The 19,707-nt window shown below is 42.3% G+C and overlaps 1 protein-coding gene across 1 annotated transcript in view; it reads left to right on the top strand.

Moving 5' to 3' along the window:
- The window catches only part of mettl25 (methyltransferase like 25), a 73,973-nt gene extending 62,545 nt beyond the window's left edge, over nucleotides 1–11,428 (top strand). Inside the window, 3 exon segments of the mRNA XM_068050451.1 lie at nucleotides 8,164–8,238; nucleotides 10,292–10,363; nucleotides 10,880–11,428. Coding sequence (XP_067906552.1) covers nucleotides 8,164–8,238; nucleotides 10,292–10,363; nucleotides 10,880–10,966 — 234 coding nt within the window. The 3' untranslated portion in view covers nucleotides 10,967–11,428.
- Nucleotides 11,429–19,707: the final 8,279 nt, after the last annotated feature.

Here is a 19,707-nt window from a genome sequence, read left to right as displayed (position 1 = left end):
GGAGGTGACAGGATTCTCGGCCGCTGGCTGGAGAGACACGCGCTGTCTCCTCCTGGGTAGGCTTGCCGTATTACGAGCCAATCAGGCAATTAACAGGCCATTGGCAGGCCTTTCCCAGAATCAGGACCCTGGGGACGGGAAGTTCCGCCTGCAGAGAGCTGCCAGCCAATCAGAGGCCAGCAGCTCTTCTGCTCGACAGTGCCACTAGGGCGCAGTGACTGCTGCCGGAATGATCCAGACCTGAGGTGAGTGATGGTGGGAGGGGTTTTGCGGCATGGGGGTCGTGGGATGGGGGGAGGGGGTGGTGTAAGTGGTCAGCAGCAAGGGTAGGGGCTGGCTCTCAACGGGCCTATCTCTTTCCGATGCCGTGTCCCTTGATCAGGCACTGTACCTTTGAACCTGCCTTCAGAGAGATTGAAAAGATACGACAGGCCTTCCCATCACAGACTTAAACGGGGTGGAGGGGGGAAGGAGATGGGGTCCCCACCCGCCACCATCCCGCCCGATTAAATGCCCTCCCCTCTTCCAAACTCACCTCGGGTGTGAGCATAAAATGTCACCCTATATGTGCAAAAGGCACAACTATTCAGTCTCAGGGAACAGGGGGTAAAGTTGCACACCCGGATTTTACTATTGTGCAAACAGATGTAGGGCAGGTTGAATCAACTCCAATAAAAGTAAGATGCTCAGATTGCTTATGCGAGTGAATGATGCTACTGAACTGCGGTGCTGGGGGGGCGGGGTGGTGGATGGTAGAGTAATCATTAGATAGGAAATTTCCTTGGAGGGTTAAAAAAAATTTTAACTAAATTATATGCCTAGAATTTCGAAGTTGAACGCACTTTGCCCCAGATTTTCTGCTTTAAATTATGCACCGAGGGATTCAAGTTCCTGAATATCCCCAGTATAAAACCGAATGAGTTAATGGTGATACAAATTCATGTTGAAAAGCATTCAGAATTGTCAGCTTCTTAGGCGTTCTATATAAACTAATACTGGATTGTGTTACAGCTGTTTTCAATGGGAAAGAAAACAAAAAGGTTTTAAAAGCAAATCTGAAACGATCTTTATGCATAATATTGGGGATTTGTAAGAATATGCAGAGGTTTGCCCAATGTTATTTGTTTTTTGATACAGGAGAAAGTCCATTCAGGGCTAGTTCTAAAGAAAAAAGTCATCTAAAAATTCATGTTTTATGCTGTCTATTATGACAACTAATAAGGGTAGATATTTGAGTCCTGGCCTACCACCAGCATGTAAAAATACTGTTGGGTATGTTAGCCATAATTTTTCAATATTCGCTATAAAAGGGTGAGGACCCAAAATATCTATCCTCTAGTGATGAGCATCTACTCTTGAATTTTTTTTGGTATAATTGTTCCCTGATGTGGGTGATGCTGGCAGAACTACATTTATTGCCCATTCTTAGTTGCCACAAGAAGGTGGTGGTGAGTCACCGCCTTGAACTGGTGCAGTCTTTGTGGTGATGGTACTCCCAAGATGGTGTTAAGTAAGAAGTATTGGATTTTAACTGAACAGTGATAGTATATGTTCAATCTATGATGGAGTGTGATTCGGAGATAAATGTGGAATTGATGGTGCTCTTATGATGTTGTTGCTCTTGTACCTCCTGGTGGTAAAGTTTTAGGAGAGGGAGACACTGTCAGAAAGAGATTGGCAAGTTGCTGCAGTGCATCGCATGGATGGCACAAACTGTAGCCGCAGTGCATTATGGATGATACAAACTGTAACAATAGTGCATTTTAATGCAGGTTTGCACTGATAGTTCCCTACATGTTGGAGCTCTCAATCTCAGACATACCAGACTAGGAATGTGCTGAATTCATTCCATATGCTTCCCCATATAGAAGGAACAAAAGTCCACTCAGGCTGCTTTCAAGGGCCTCCTAGAGTCCAGTTTAAGAACCTGGGAGCTGATAGCGTGTCCTCTTAGATAGGATTTGGAGCATATCATGGAAAGCTGTAACAAAGTGAAAATTGACCAGAAAATACAAAAATATCTGTTCTCCTCCCTACAAAAACTGGAATATTAATCTACTAAAGTCCACTAAGTTTATGTTCTAACACAGTAGGTTGTTACTAATTTTAAAGTCAGTCGCCCCCCCCCAACTTAGTTAGGAAACGAACAAAACTTTTTTTTGTATAATTTTAGCAGACGCCTTAATAACTAAAGTACAAAAATAAATTATTTTAATTGCATTTTTAAAAAACTTTTCTGTGGTATTGTATATGAACAAGTGGATGCTATGATGCTCATTATGAGGTTTTTTTGTTTCAAACTACTGAAATTACCCAAACCCTCATCAACCGTAATGGAAGAGCTGGAGAATCCAATTAGTCCTCAACAAATAGAAAATGCTATTAATATACTTCCATTATATAAAGCTCCTAGTTCAGAATGATGCTCATCTGGATTTTATTTAAAGAAAAAAATTGGCACCTTCCTTTCTACCTCTCTTGTTACAGAGTTTTAATGAAGCCAGTGGCAAAGGCTACCTACCGGATATATTGCATCAAGCTATCCTTACTCGTTTTTTTTAAAAAGAAAGACAATTTAAATTGGTTCAGTTGTAGCCACATGTCACTCAACAACAACAACTTGCATTTATATAGCACCTTTATCGTGGTAAAATATCCCATGGTGCTTTACTCATAAATATTGATTCCAAAATCTTCTTAAACTTGATTATTCTAGTCTCCAGTCAGTCTAGTTTATTCTGGTCTGGTCAGATGCCCTACTTATAAAAATGGCATAAATGTACTTTATTTTACAGAGAATAAATGAAATCAGTATCTTGTTGTTTCAGTTAATGACAAAACGTATTTGGCAGAGTGGGGTGAACTAGTCTATTTTGGTTGCTGGCAGATTGGCTTTCGAAATAAAGTTTGAAGTTGGATTGAAACTATGGAGAGACATTCATTGATGCAGGTATTGTGGCAGAATGCCAGAGATATGCAAGATTTATCTTTGATCTTTGTTCTCAAACAAAAGATTGAGCTGCAAGGATAGCTGTAAAAGCACAACCAGCAGTTATTAATGCTCACCAGGGTACTGGATATGGCAAGATTAAAGACAAAGGATATAAGATCTTCCTATATGTTTACTACATCCTCTTGTTCATATCTTACATTCATGGTTTTCTCTGTCATATCATACAAAATGTTTAAAGAATTTGCAAGATTATTGGTTACAGGGTTTGTGATCTTAAGTTTGAGATCCTGGTTGGTTTCAAAGATTATTTTCCTTCAACTATACCCTCTGATTGCCTCTTGAAGGACTAATATATCTGGTATATTAGGTTCTTAAAATATTAATGAGCTTACTCAATTAAATCTAAATCACATATTCTGTCGAATTGAATCTGATCTGACTCAATGGAAAAGGCTGAAACATTTAAAAATCTCTTCCACTGCTCTATATTTAGTAACATTTTCTCTTTGCTCCTGTTCTCCAAGTTATTTTTTTTTTAGAATCTTTTATAATTTGCTGAAGAAAATCTGTTTATTTTTAACAAGTTCAGTGGGACATAATCAAGCCAAGAACTGAGCATGGTAAAGTTATGACCAAACAGAACAAAAGGACCCAGGCTTCTTATTCCAACAGTTGGTAGTCATAATTATTTTTATACCTCCTCTCCCAAGCACCAACAAACCGACTGATTATTTGTAGAGTAGTTACTGCTCAACTTCTTGCACTGTGTTACTTGATGTATCAGCAAGGGGAGTTGAGGGGGCTGGGGCAGCAGGTGGGAAGGCAGCAACCTTCATGTGGTCCTCCTATTAAAGTAAGTTTTCCAACTTGAAAACCTGCAAACTAATGCTGTCAAGAAGGCGACCAAACCCCAGTCACCAGGCTCCCGCTCCAAGCAGTAAAAAACCACTGGATTCTCTCAGCCGAGAAACAGGGCCAGCAACAAGAATATACCAGCTCAGCATTGAAGGCTTATCTGAAGATCTGTGTTCTCTGGAAGCCTACTTCAGAAAATGGAGACTCCGACCAAATGCCGCCAAGACTGTCATTTCAACCTGCCAGCTGAACAATTCGAAGGCCAGCAAAGAACTTCATGTCCAGTTCTGTAGCCGACCACTCACCCACAACCCAATGTCAAAATACCTTGGCATCACTCTTGACCGTACATTGACCTACCAGCAACACCTCCAGAACACCGGAGCCAAGGTCAAGACGAGTGAATTTCGTAGGGAAACTGGCAGGTACCACCTGGGGCAGCAGAGTCAACACACCACACACTGCTTCACTCACCCTGGTCTACCCAACAGTAGAGTACTGCTGCTCAACCTGGCTCAGGAGCCGCCACTCAAATATGATAGATATCCACCTCCAAGAAACCATGAGGATTATTTCTGGAATGTTGAGACCAACACAGTTCGAGTGGCTTCCTGTGCTAGCACACATTGAACCTCCTGATGTCCGCAGGGAAAATATTCTCCTCAAAGAGCACCGCCATAAAGTTCACCAGAGGCGGGAGCAAGGCGGGTAGGCCTCACGGAGCCTCCCGCTCAATATTACACCGCCCCACACCATCATTTGACACGCTGTGGCGGCGTAAAATTCAGCCCAATGTTTCAGCTCTGTGACCTTTCATCAGAACTGGCAAAGGATAGAAATGCATTAGGTTTTAAGAAGTGAAGAGGGGAGGTGGGGAAGAGAACAAAAGGGAAGTTTGTGATAGGGCAGGAGAAATGTCATGGGACAAAGGCAGAGGGTGTGTAAATGGTTGTGTGAAAGACAAAGCAGTAGTCCAGTGAGAGTGTTAATGGCAGAATAATGAGCAGCTCTATCCAAAAGCACAACATGAAAAAACAAGTTTAAGGTAGGTACATGGTAAAAAAAGAAATAAAAAAATGAAAATATACCAGTCATATTCTGAAATTGTTGAACTCAATATTGGGTGCGGAAGGCTGTAGAGTGCCTAATCGAAAGATGAGGTGCTGCTCCTCAAGTTTGCGTTGATGTTCACTGGAACACTGCAACAGGCCAATGACAGAAATGTGGACATGAGAGCCAGGTGTTAAGTTGAAGTGGCAAGCGACCGGAAGCTCAGGGTTATGCTTTCGGACTGCTTTCTATCCTTGGCCTGCTGCAGTGTTCCAGTGAAGGTCTACGCAAGCTCGAGGAAGAGCACCTCATCTTTGGATTAGGCATCCTACAGCCCTCTGGACTCAACATTGAGTTCAACAACTTCAGACCATGACTGCCATTTTGATTGTTTTTTTACCATGTGCCGGTATTGAACTTGTTTTTCATGTTTTTGCTTTTGGACCGAGCTGTTCATTATTCTGCCATTAACACTCTCTCTGGACAAATGCTTTGTCTTTTACTATGGCTATTACTACTCCCTTTGCCTTTTGTTCCATGGCATCTTTGCCATTTCATTTCTCCTGCTCTCCACCCTATCACAGACCTTCCCTTTTGTTCTTCTTCCCCCCTTCCCCACTTCACTTGCTCAAAGCCTATTACATTTCTAACCTTTGCCAGTTCTGATGAAAGGTCACAGACCTGAAACATTAACTCTGTTTCTCTTTCCACAGATGCTGCCAGACCTGCTGTGTATTTCCAGCACTTTCTCTTTTTACTCTTACTTTTAGGGGCCTGACTTTACTGGAGTATGTCCCACTCTGCGAGTGCTCCTATATGTCAAGTCTTCTTGTCTCCCAGACTGCAATAGCACTTATTAGTCCTAGTCTCCAGCCTTCCCATGTACTCCAATCTCCTGCTTCTGCTTAGTCACAACTTCTACCTGAGCTCCTCCTGGCGTGAACCTCAATTCCACCTGTTCACCTATAGCACCTCTCTGACAGCCCCTTCTTTCTTAATCCAGGTACCCCTCTATAAATCAATTACCTCTTGCTGCATACCCCAGCTTTAAGAAAGGCAAGAGATACAAATCAAATACATCAGCTAAAGAACATTTGTGGGTTCCCTGTTGATGAGAATGGAGATAAGAGGAGAAGAGACTTTAAAGAGTAAGACATAAGTACTAAACAAAGACAAAAAGAGTCAGATGAGCCAATGAGATCAGCCCTGAATTTCCTCACTATCTTCAGCACTTATGCCATTGTTATGTGTTTATCCCACTGAAAAGATCAAGGACATTTGCATTTTGCCACATTGGGTGCATTTATGTAAATGTGCTAAATACAAGTTTCCTCGATCTTTTTAATTACAAACCTTAAGTCTGTCATTGTCCCTCAACGCTCATTTGAATACCTGCATGTTCAAGTACACAGAAGTTTCCTTGCTTTAAGACATCCTGTACTCCCCCAGAATTATCTTCACAGCTCTCCCTAACATTTCACTCAAGCGTAAGTCAGTGGTTGGTGAACTGAGCAGGGTTCTGACTTCACTTACTGATTACAAGCTTCCAAGGAATTTTTGTTTTACTCCATTTCTTCACATTTTCTAATCATTGACACTTCTTAATTTTACTGTAGTGGTATTCTCTGTTCCCAAGTAAAAAACTTTGGGATCCCAGACTTTCTTCACCTCCAAACCCATACTCAGACCAACTTCGGCCAAGGGATACCTTTCCCTATGGGCATACAGCTCAGTGCCATCATATTGAAGGAGGAGTTGCAGCAACAACATGTCTAGGACAGGAGAATCAGACAGCATGGCTGAGGAAAGCAGCCCACAATATATTGCACTCCCCTGCACAAGCACTGCACCAGTCTTACGAGGACTTCTCCAAGGAGCTGTGTAGCCAGCTGCACCCATCCCAGAATGCCGTCAGATATCTTTGCCAACCTCATCACAAAGATTATCAGCTGCCACAACTGCTTCATCTCTGACAGTTAAATGACAGCAGCTCTCAGTGTTTGTCGCTTTGTATTGTTCCAGACTGCCACAGGGCATCTGTACAACATTAGCCAGGCAGCTTTTATGTCATGCATGTGTAGGTATCAGACGCCTTCTTTCATAGTGCAGCATAATTCCTCCACTTGAGCATTGCCCTCAGGCAACAGAGGCATAGATCCAGGAACGTCTACAGAATAGCTGCATTCCCCCGGATGCATAATAGTGTGAACTTACCTCCTTGATGTAGCCTTACACCACTTGTTGGAATGTGAAATGCTGCCAGTTTGGCAACATCACTCAAGTTACACTACCAATTTTGCAAAGTATCTTTGGAATCAATTGGTAGTACAACCTGACCCTAAAGGATATTCACGAAAATTTCAATATTCTGTTGTTTGGCAGAAACATACTTGCAAAAGAATCTTTTTTTCCGCTGCTCCTCACTGTTCTCCCTAGCTTGTCCAGCTTCACACTGAAACATCTCTCCATAAATTAGTTGGAAAAAAAATGAAACTTTGATGCCTTACAGAATAAACCATGGTTAGCACAGAAACCTGTGGAGACTAATCTAAGTTATTTACTGTTTCCTTTTTCTACCTCTTTTGTTTTGCATGGAGTCTTCACATAAACATTTTATATTGTGTTTGTTTTCTACAAAAATACCTTTAAAATTATAGTTTAAACTGTTTTGAAACTGCCAGATATTCTGTCACCAGTTATTGCTGGCAAGCATTATACTGAAAAGCTTATGCTAAATGTGATGAGGTTATTTTGTGGTAATAAAATGTTCCGGATAATTATTCCTTAAGTAGAAATATTACAGAACTAGCACCATTGATACTTTAATATGGCATATCATGTGCAAGTGGTTTTTAATTTATTTACAAATACTGAATGCCACGAGATAAATCTCATTTAAATAAGTGAAGTTGTCAGTGAAATAAAATGATTTAAGTGATAAGTGACTGTCTGGATTTTTCCCTCCCTAAACAATAACTAAAGATTTTTCTGAAAGATATTGCCCCTCTAAATATAAGTTGACATTAACCGTACTCTGTTGTGTCTTACTTGACTAAGTGTGGCAGAGCTGGCACCATAGAAAGGAAGGCATGTCTGCAAAAACTTACTTGACCTCTACCAAATCAAATTGCTTAAGTAACAAGCTTTTAGCCAAAGCTATGTATTATTATCTGTATGGGGTACACTAACTACATATTGTAACAATTGTACTTTGACAGGTATGTTTATGACATTAGTTGGAACAATTCCAGTTGATCACATGGTTATAATTGGACTTAGATGTGTGCCTTTTTTCCATTTTTCAGATGTCAGACAGTTTAATACAAGGTTATTATGACAGATACATGCCCCGAATGAAAGAGTTGGAAGCATTTAACCTGGTAAGCTTTGGGGAATAGACATAAAAAGACTTTGCACATGTGAAACAAAGGAAGTGCGCTCATTCCTCCAGAATCGCTGCTCCTAACACTGTTAGCCTGACTGTGCAGCCAAAACAAAAGTTTGTTGTAATAGCAATATTTTTACAACATTGTATATATCTGCAATAAGCTAAATACAGTAAATGAAAAGTGTCCTATTCAAGAACCATCAAGCACAAGATAGGACGGTATTTTATATCTGCTGAATAATAGAGTGCAACAATTAACTGTTCGTCAACAAGAATTTCAGCTCCCCTTGCAAAGGAGACACTACCCTTTTAACACTGGTTTCTGGGTTTGGATCAGCCCTTACTATTGGGATGATAGCTGTAAGGATCATAAATCAAACAAATTTGGATCCACTCATTCTAGTTCACATTGAGCATGGATCCACAGCACAAATTTGTCATTTGGCCTAAAATGCTAATACCATTGTAAGAGGCGACAGGGTCTGAGGAAAAGAAGAAATATTTTGGTATTCTAGTGCTACTTGTACCAGATAAAGGAGTGATTGATACGGATACTGGGTGCCAAAAGTGGAAAAGTTAAGAAGGTCCAGCACTGACACCTTACCTGAACCAGAACAAAAAAGGCATTCAACAAAAAGGTTTTTTCTTATTTAGTAAGACTGTAAATTGGTACTGAAACAGATAATTGAGCTCAATCTGCAACTGCTGTGACAATTATCACTGTACAGACACATTGATTGAGCTGCTATTGAGAAACCTACTCATTACACATACAAGTGGATGTCTTAAACCCTGTAATATCACTGGGTTCAGTTTGACCTAATTTAGATCTCTTACAGTATAGTCTGGCTTAATGACATCATTCAGTTCTTTGACTTAAGTCATAGAGTGATGCAGCACTGAAACAGGACCTTTGGCGCACCAAGTCTGTGCTGACCAACAACCACCCATTTATACTAATCCTACATTTAATCCCATATTTCCTACCACATCCCCACCTTCCCTCAATTCTCCTACCACCTACCTACACTAGGGGCAATTTACAATGGCCAATTTACCTGTCAACCTGCAAGTCTTTGGCTGTGGCAGGAACCCATGTGGTCACAGGGAGAACTTGCAAACTCCACACAGGCGGTACCCAGAATTGAACTCAGGTTGCTGGAGCTGTGAGGCTGCGGTGCTAACCACTGCGCCGCCCCTAAGTAGGAGGTTTCTTTAACTAAAAAATATAGTTAAGAAAAAGTTGTATTGTTGAGAAACAGTTTACATCTGTTTTAAAAGATTTGGCTTTTACATATTTTAGGAATGAAAATGTCTGTAACATTTAGTTTTGTTAATTGTTTGCTGCTGTATTCACCTCTGTACTATCCTGAGGCTTGTAGTATTGGTGAACAAACATGGATACTTCCAGAACTTCCTGTCCTGATGAACAATTCCTGTCTTTGGGTGTTGTGTTTCAGTAGATCTTGATGGACAGAGTAATAAACAATCTTACATTCCTGGTTGTTCATCTGAAAACAGTCCTGATAACACATATTGGTGCTCAGGCATTCTTAATCGCGTGAAGGGAGTACTTTAACAGCTATGCTACAGTACCTCTCTGCTCAGCCTGTGTTTGCAATTTTGTTGGCAGCCATTCCAAGAAGTCCAACAAAGAGCATACTGTCTCTTGGTAAAACATATTGTGTCTTGTATATTCCAGAATTGTGTTAATTAGAGCAAGGAAAAGGAAGAGGTAATTTTCTTATATAATGTGTTGGCATATTTATGTATAGTATACTTAATTAGCTTTTACTAAGGCCTACTTGATGCTAAAATACCTTGGAATTTTAGAATATTATATTGACATAAGAATCTATACCATATGAGCAAAAGTCATGAACCTCTGAAAAATACTTTCTATTAAGCACAATTATGGACAGCTGTTTAAATAGATTAATAATTAAAACTATCAAATAGATCATTCAACTGAGGTATCTGAGGATTTGTTACTTATGAACTACTTAAACAGACAATTGGAACTGTTTTATGCATCTTTCTTTCAGCTGAAAGTAGCCTTAGCCCCTTGTATTGAGGGTTTGATACTTTTGGACCGGCTTTGCTACCTCAAGGAACAGGTAAATCTGTCTCACTGGGTGGTGTATGTGGGGTACTTCATTTTGCCAAAGATTTCATGCCCATAATGTAATTACAGAGATTTTCAGAAAATGCTTTATTTCTTTAAATCGATCTATATAACTTTGCATTCTTTAACATGTATGACTAACAGATGTTCTTCATATTTGATACAGTCACATTTGTTTAACTCACTTTATCAAAAAGCTGGCACTAAAATACAACTATTGGACAGAAGACAATATATAATCCTATTGAGAGATATACTTTACAATGATGGGGTATAAACAGAATAAAATAGTGAAATTATGGTACCTTAATTGCAGTAAATTACCTGTATTAGTTACAATAAATTATTTACACATGGTAAATCTCTAATTGCAATATGATTTTATCATTAAATAGAAGACTTACAAATGCAGGAACACACATGTATTCAATGTAAAATGGCATGTGTTTTGTTGAAGCCTTTTTTAATGAACTATTTGAAAGAATTCTAAAACTTTTATCTTTTGCAGGAAAATATAGCTTGGTCGGCACTAGTACAGCTGTTTGATCCCCTGAAGTCCCCAAGATGTTATGCAGTAATTGGCGTGAAGAAGTAGCGCTGCTCCAAATTCACTTACCACATGGTTGATACATTACAAGTTTTGACTCCACACCTTTTGGTTTATCCATTCCTATACAGTTTAAATTTATGGTTTTAACAGGTCCGAGGTTGCTAGTTTTACAAGATATTTTTAAACAGTTGATTACACTTTTTCTTCTCGCAGTGCACACATGACAATTTAATGAACAAACGGAAAGCATTTGAGCGGGAAAGTCATTATTGCATGTTGCTTTTCTTGGCAGGACTTGCTCAACTGAAAGAGAAAAGTCTTAAAGATGCAGTCAACTTTTCATAATACAAAACAATAAAGATTTTAGTTCAGTAGCAGTCAGGTTATATGGGCCTCTTTATTCTGTGTAAACAGAAATGTATTATTCTTTCCTAATGGAAAATTAATTCAAATCGTGCACATTATTGTTATAGGACTTAAATTATGTTTAATAAATGGTGACTGAGTGTGCGTTACAATGATGCTGTGTCACATTTAAGAATTGGAGTGACGTCATTGAATTTATAACCGAGGAATTGGTTCAATTTGGCAGGATTGGGATGCGGCGGAGCAGGAGCCAGCAATGGTCTGTGGCACTGCAGCAGAACCATGGGATGCACTCCTTATCCTCTCAGCTACCTTTTTTTGGTGGCGGCTCTAGCTGTCATTTATGGACCACCGGTTAGGTTCCATGTAGATACATTTTCCTGAACACATCCAGCACCAGTTGCATTCAGGCAGCCCAATTTTACAAAGGGGCCTCATACTAGCATTAGGCCCCCTGCTTGCATATGTAAAGAGCCTGCTTCAGGTGTAAACCTTGGATGGCTCTTTTTCTGCCTTTACCAGTATGCTATATTGGATGCTTAGGCACCTGAGAAACAAATGACAAGCCATTGAATTTCTATCCACTCATTTCAACACTGAGAACAGCCTTATCAAACTAAGCTGTATCATATACACTTGCTTTGCTGTTCTATCCGAAGAGTTTATTTTACCAGTGCACAATATGACTGGGTAGGAAGTGTTTTACGGAATTTTGACTAAATCGTTATTACAGTGGAGTCTGAGAATATAGAAGGCAAAAAAAGGAGATCCAAGGTGCCTATTCTGACCCTTGGGAAAAGGCCCCTTTCCCCGGACCCTTTTAAAAAAAAATTTCAATGATTTATCCAGTTCCTTTCCAAGCAACCTTCTGTATTTTAAAATAAATCCCTAACTTTTCCTTTATTCTTCTTCTGGTGATGATCTTAAACGTATCTCATTATCAACTCAGCAACCAGTGGAAATTGTTTTCCCCAATTGAACTTATCAAAGTCTCTTGTCATTTTTACACATATATCAAATCTCCTCTTAACTTTCTCTTTTCTAGGGAAAAGAACCCCAGTTTTTTTCTAGTCTGTCCACAAGTTGTTCCTGGTATCATCTTTGTAGATCTTTTCAATAGCTGTCTATGGTCTTGACATCTTTGCTAAAATAAAGCACCCTGACCTAGACACAATGCCCCGTGATATTTACTCAGACCCACAAGGAGAGCAGGGGTGAGGATTTCCAGATGGGAAATCCAGAAATGTGGGTTTCCTGGACATCCTGCAGAATTTAACTGCGGGACGTCTTTTAAACTTTCTCAAGAGGTTTCTTGTCTGACCGCCAGCTAGATTGACGGTAGAGAATTCTAAGATTGCCGTGGATAGGGAGAAGTCAGAAATCATGTGTTGGTTGGGGGCAAGGGAGATGTTGGGGATCGCAGGAGGGTGGGTAGAGGAAATCATAGATTGGGTGGTGGATGGGGGACTTGGAGGTTGCAGGGAGAATTGGAGGTTGCGGTGGGGGTGGGGTGGGGAAGCTGGAGATTGTGGGGGACTTTGGAGATCAGAGTGGGATGGGGGTAGTCAAAGGTCATAGGTGGGAAAATGTTGCCGATCGCAGTATAGGACTTTGAAATCGCAGTGAATCTGGGAGAGGAGGATGTGGGAGTTTGGGAAAGTTGGAAATCATAGTGGGGAGGGGGGGTCGGAAATGTTGGAGATTTAGGTTGGGGGTTTGGGAGATGGTGGAGATCGGGTGGAGCTGAGGGAAGTTGAACATTGGGGGTGGGGCTTGTTGGAGATGGGGCTGGGGGATAGAAATCCAGGATGGGGTGGGATATGTTGGAGATTTGGAGTGGGTTTTGGGGGAAATTGGAGATCGGGAATGGGTGAAGTTGGAGATCGGGTGGGGGTTCTTGTAAATTTGGGGGTGGGGGCTGAGGAGATTTCAGAATGGGGGGTGGGGGATGTTGGAGATTCGGAGTGGAGACTGGGGGAAGTTGAGATTGGGAGTTGTTGGAGATAGGGTGGGGATGGAGATCTGGGGTATGAGGATGGGTGATGTTGGAGATTGGGCACGTGGGGATGTTGGAGATTCGGGTTGGCGGTTTTTGGATATCTGGGTGGGATGCAGGAGTTTGGGGTGGGAGTGTGTTGGAGATTGGGGTTGGGGCTGAGGGATGTTGGAGATCGGGTGGGGTGTTGGAGATCTGGGTGTGGTGAGGGGATGTTGGAGATTGGGGTGGGGGTGATTGGAGATCTGGGTGGGGTGTAGGGGATGTTGGAGATTGAGGTTGGGACTGTTGGTTGTGGCAAGGTGGGATGGGGGAAGTTGAGAATTGTGGGTGGGGGATATTGGAGATCGCAGTAAAGGACTCGGAGTTTGCAGTGAGGTGGGGGATGTTGGAGATCATGAGAATTTAGAGATAGTCAGAAATGGGGGGTGTAGGGTGTTGGACATCGCGGAGAGGACACAGAGATCATAGAAGGGTGTGGTGATGAATGTCGGAGATCAGTGGAGAGAATTGGAGATCGTAAATGGATGGGAGTCAGAGATCATTGGGGGTGGGAGTCATTGGATGTCACGGTGTCTGATTGTTAATGTATAAAGCAGTTAGCTTAGGCGGGGTGAGGAAGTGCTCCTGTTCCTCCTGGTCACAAGCTGTCCTTTAATTGCGCTTACCTTATGGATCCAAACCTTCTCATCTCCCTGGTGAATTGAACTCCAAAAAAAGAGCACATTTTGCTGCAGACAAGATGGAGTAAGAGGTCAGGTGATCCCTCCTCTACTGCAAAAGTACATTGTAACTGTTGGAGACTAAACACTTCATCACGTCTGGACTAGTTCTGGGGAAGGCAAATTAAAATGCTACACAGGCTATTCAATGCTAAATGGGTCCCAGCTTCAAGAATTGGATTGACAAAGACCTTCACAGACAGGGCGACTCTGGATTCAAAGCTAAGATAATGGCTGGAATTTGACGCCACCACCATCCACCCCTCCACAGGAGCGGGCTGGTGGCGGGGGGGTCGTAAGATTGAGTGGGAGGTGGGGGTGCCATTCCCTACGTCTTCCTGCCCCCGCTGCAGTTTTACCAGGGGCAGTGGTGAGAAATGGTCTGCCTGCCCCAGGCTAATCAAGGCCCTTACGTGGCCAATTAACTGCCACTTAAGGGCCTCCTCCTGCCACCACTAGTAAAACCTGATGGCTTCCTTGTGGGCTGGTGGGGGCCCTCATGATCGGGCACCCTATGCCCCATGGAGGGCCCGACCTAAAGCCCCAACCACCCCCACTGAAATAAAGTCCCTCCACTCCCAACTGACCCCCTCCCCCTTGCCTCGCCGTGACCCGGCCAATTGTCCCCGGCGAGGCCCCAAAACTTACCTCTCTTCTGGGGCCAATGTCCACAATCCTGCTGTTGGCTGGATGCAGTCCCAGCATGGGCCACCACTCCCAGTGGTGCTGCAGGGACTGCGAGCTGCTGGCCCACTGATTGGCCAGCACCTCTTGGAGGTGGCACTTCTGCCTCAAGGAGGCGGAGGTCACACCCAGGTCCAATTAAGGGCCTCGGGAGTGTAAAATCCTGGCATAGCACCCCCCATGCCTGGCGGAGGCAGGCTCGCTCCAGACCTTTTGGCCGGTGAGTAAGGCCTCCCGCCCAATGTAAAATTCCAGCCAATTGGTGGGACATAACATCACTTTATCCAGATATGCCACATTCAAGCCCATTGTGTAACAATGACCCCCACATTGAAAAACATTGTATGAACACATCAGGGGAGATCATCCATGGTCACCTGACCTAAACCAAACCTGGTAAGGTTTCTTCTTAAAGAAAAGGATTTCTTTGAAAAGACAGTGGGAGAGAGAGAGAAAGCCAGCAGCTGAGAGATTCATTCCAGCCAAGAATAAGGCTCTGCCTGTAACATCTTTAAACCGTTGAGGCAGAGACTACAAAGGTGACCTTGAAAACTCTCCTCTGAGAAATTGTAACAAGATTGTCCACTGACTTTGACTGAGTCTTAAACAAAGGAATCTGCAATGCTTCAGTGAATCAAGAAAAGGAACATCAGGCCTGCAACACTTAAAAAAAGTTTCAAAGTGAACTCTCTTTTACAACAATCGGACTTAAATGCAAGCTATCCTCTAATCTCTAACTTTTCTTGTGTGTGCCTGTGTGAGTGGGTGAGGTTGCGAACATTTTCGGGTCTTGTTTAATAAATAGTTATCTTTCCTTTTAAACCTACGAGAAAATATGTTGTCTTTTTTTTTACCCTTAAAACGCTCAAGGACTAAATCACTTTAAAAAAAAACACTATCTGCGGTCAGTTGAGAGGTAAGAAGTGGAAGTCACCCACACTATCTCCCACCTGTCTGTAACACTAATTATTTAAAAATCTAGGATCCCATCATTTCTTTACAGCTTTATCAGTTTGTTTTCACACTTCTAAATATTTGATATTTGAACCCTTAGGTTTGTCCACTTTTCAAATGCTTTAGTGTATATGTCACCTAAAGTTTTTTTCTAAAATATATTACCTCACGTTTCTCCACTTTAAATTTTGTCAACTTTCTATTTCCCAAATGACTAAGCTTTTAAGACTACTGGTACTCTGCAATGCATGCAATGCATCACTTTTAATGCTGTGTTTATATGCTTTTGCCAAGGTGCTTTAACAAATGTATTATTTAGTAAGTGGTTAAAGGTTGGTTATGTCATTATTTATAACTCAACATTTCCCTGTGCTATTGTACGTCTGAAATCAAAAGTACACAATACATGTTGCTGTTTATAATGTTCAAACATGGTTCCAACTTCTTTCAGGCAAATATTAGAAATATATTTGGAGATGTATCACATTTATATGTACATGAAGGAGAATTTTAGGTAAGAGAGGCAGTATTTAAAATAATAAATAATGGAAATACTCTGAAGTCTCAGTACAATGATCATCTTGGGACCATCCTTACAAACATGGTCCCTGTTACACTTTAGCTGTGATTTTATTTATGTTTGGGACTAATAGAATCTGATCATTTCTTTCAAAGTTTAATGTATGCTAGAAATGTACTTGGATTGTAATGCGGCATACCAATGTACAAATCCTAACTCAAGATTCCTCTTTTCACTTCCTTAGTTAAGGTATTAACATATTTGCTAAAAGAATTTAAACAAATGGATAAAACATTCATATGATAGTATCTCATTGTTTAATTTTAGGGGCTTAATCTTAATGTATTTTATCTCCTGCTGAATCTCATACCGAACCACTTCTTAAATAACCATGATGAACATGAATGGAAACAAGAAACGTTGGAAATACTCAGCAGGTCTGGCAGCATCTGTGGAGAGAGAAGCAGAGTTAACATTTCAGGTCAGTGACCTTTCGTCAGAACTGGCAGATATAAGAAATGTAAAATATTTTAAGCAAGTAAAGTGGGGTGGGGCAAGAGATAACAAAAGAGGTGTTGACAGGGTCATAAAATAGCTGACCAGAAGATCATGGAGCACAGGCAAACAATGCCCCACCCCCGCTTTACTTGCTTAAAATCATTAACATATTGTTTGCCTTTGCACACACTGGCTGCAGGAGCTAACCCTAGCCCTAACCCTAACGTGCTCCCATATCGTGCTGAAGGTCAGTAGCAGGACAGTGCTGCTGAAGGTGAGCAAAGTGCTGGACAGGTAAGTGCCTCCCAAGCAGTTGGCTATCACCTACCAAGCAGTGAAAGCACTCTCTGAGAGAAGTGCTTTGAATAGCAGTCTCTCTAAGGCCACAGCTGGAGATCTTCAGTATAACTGATCAAAGTCTTCCAGGCCTGTCAGTTTCACTTGTTACGGCAAGGGTGCGGAGGGGGTCACAGTCGCGCCTCTTGCCCTTCCTCTTATTTGACTGCAACAGGGTTTATTCCTTTTAAACAGTGGTTGTGCTCACCACTTCAGTGAGTGTTTTACCTTTTACCTGTAATGTGATCGCGAAAGAGCCAATGGGTCAGGTTTTCTTGAGTTTAAACAAGAAAGAGGTAAGTTTAATATATTCAACAAGCTAAACCCGTTCTAAAATAACTTAAAAAATGCTACATATTCACACAAGGATCACACACACACAAAAATAGATTACAAAGTGGAAAGTAGGTTTTTTGGTTGAATTAAAGTCCAAAATAAATCAAAGTTAAATACACAGTCTGAGGTTGGATGATTCGGTGGTTGTCCAGCTGGAGCTGTATTCTTGAAGTCTTTGGCTGGTCAAAGTGCACTTTGTGGCTTCTCTTCCCCTGGTCTCTGGCTATAGCATTCTGAAGACTTGGAGGGTCCACACTCGCAGATGGTTTTCAAACTTGATGTTTTCTGGATAGAGGGAAAGAGAGAAAGGGAAGCACACATCCTTCTCTGCTTCTGCGGTCTGAGTTCTGCCTGTCTCTTGTCTGTGTAACAAAACTCCCAGCTTTTTCAGAGATGGACAGACGGTCATATGACTGCCTCACAGTATTCCCTGGAACCTTCTAATGCGATACCAGGTTCAGAATTGGCTCTGCAGGCCCCAGGATGTCAGTATTTACACTTGGAGGGTATGCGCTTTCAAAGTCAATGTGTCAGGATTACCTTGACTGTCATGCTAATGAAGCAATCCTAGGTAATTCAATTACTTAAAGCAAGCCAGTGTTCTGGGTCCAGGGCTTCACAGACCTCTGGCGCCGGTTGGGCCTTGGAATGTGCAAAGGTGGTTCAAATGCAAATTGTGGTGGCCATCTTGGCTGATAGTTTTTTAAAAGGTAAGTGTCATATTTTCTCCATTAAAAGTCGAATGTAAGTTTCCAACTGATGAATTAATAATTCTCGTTTGGCATGTAGTGTTTTCTTGACCCACTGAAGAAGCTCTTCCCACTGTGCATTCGCCTTAGTGACCCTGGTGAATTGGTGACAGGTCAGGAAACATGTTCCGTGGCTGAGAAATTCAGGATTCATTGTTAAAACAACTAATAATTGGCTTCTTAACTGCCTCAACCACTTTTTAATTACTTACCTGACAGACCCAAAAGTGTTCCCAGCTCTCCTTCAATTCCATCCCCGGGGAAGGACGGAAGAGGGTGGGATGGAATTACCTTCCGGGAGAGGAGCAGAGCAGACCTGTGGGGAGAACGCCGAGAGCGGAGCCTATAAATTGAGCCCGAGGATCAAGGCCCAGTCTCTTACCTTCCGGGAGTGGAGTGGAGAGGAGCGGAGCGGACCTGTGGGGAGATCGCCAAGAGTGGAGCCTATAAATTGAGCCCGAGGATCGAGGCCCAGTCTCTCACCTTCCGGGAGCGGAGCAGAGAGGAGTTCTTCCAGCTCGACGGAGTTTTGAAAAAAAAACCAACAGTGACATCACAGGAGAGCTGCGAGGTGATTGGTTGGTGAGGCACTGCTGTTAGGGAATAGCTCTAAATAGCTGGGTAAGTATCTCAGGTAAGAAAAGTTTAAAGTTTATTTCAAATAAAGTAAGTAGTTTTTTTTTAGGGAGTTCTGTAATAACGAGGACCAGGGAAGAAGGGCCTTAGAGTGACTGATATTATTGGACATTAAGATCTTCCAGAAGGTTTAATTTAATTTAAAGGGTTAAGTCATCACAGGAGAGCTCAAAGCCATGGTGTGTTCCTAGCGCTCCATGTTGGAAGCCGGGAACAATTCCAGTGCCCAGGACCAGCATATGTGCAGGAAATGTGTCCAGCTGCAGCTACTGGATGCCCGGGTTTCGGAGCTGGACCAGCAGCTGGGGACACTGTGGAACATCGACGAGGCGGAGAGTATCGTGGATAGCATGTATAGAGAGGTGGTCACACAGCAGGCTCAGAGCCCACAGGCAGGAAGGGAATGGGTGACCACCAGGCAGAGCAAGAGGTCTAGGCAGGCAGTGCAGGAATCTCCTGTGGCTATTCCCCTGCAAAACAGATATGCTGCTTTGGATACTGTTGGGGGAATGGCCTCTCAGGGGAAAGCAGCAACAGCCCAATTCGTTGCACCACGGTTGGCTTTGCTGCACAGGGGAGGAGTAAAAAATGTGGGAATGCAGTAGTTATAGGGGATTCAATTGTAAGGGGAATAGATAGGCGTTTCTGTGGCCACAAGAGAGACTCCAGGATGGTATGTTGCCTCCCTGCTGCTAGGGTCAAGGATGTCTCAGAGCGGTTACAGGACATTCTGAAGGGGGAGGGTGAACAGCCAGTGGTCGTGGTGCACATTGGAACAAACGACATAAGCAAAAAAAAAAGATGAGGTCCTAAAAGCAGAATATAGGGAGCTAGGAAGTAAGTTGAAAAGTAGGACCTCAAAAGTAGTGATCTCAGGATTACTACCAGTGCCATTTGCTAGTCAGAGTAGAAATAGCAGGATATATCAGATGAATACGATGGTGTGAGGGGGAGGGTTTTAGATTCCTGGGGCATTGGGACCGCTTCTG

This window comes from Heterodontus francisci, chromosome 18 (assembly GCF_036365525.1).
Source record: "Heterodontus francisci isolate sHetFra1 chromosome 18, sHetFra1.hap1, whole genome shotgun sequence".
Taxonomy (NCBI): Eukaryota; Metazoa; Chordata; class Chondrichthyes; order Heterodontiformes; family Heterodontidae; genus Heterodontus; species Heterodontus francisci.
This window is presented reverse-complemented; position numbering and strand designations above follow the sequence as displayed.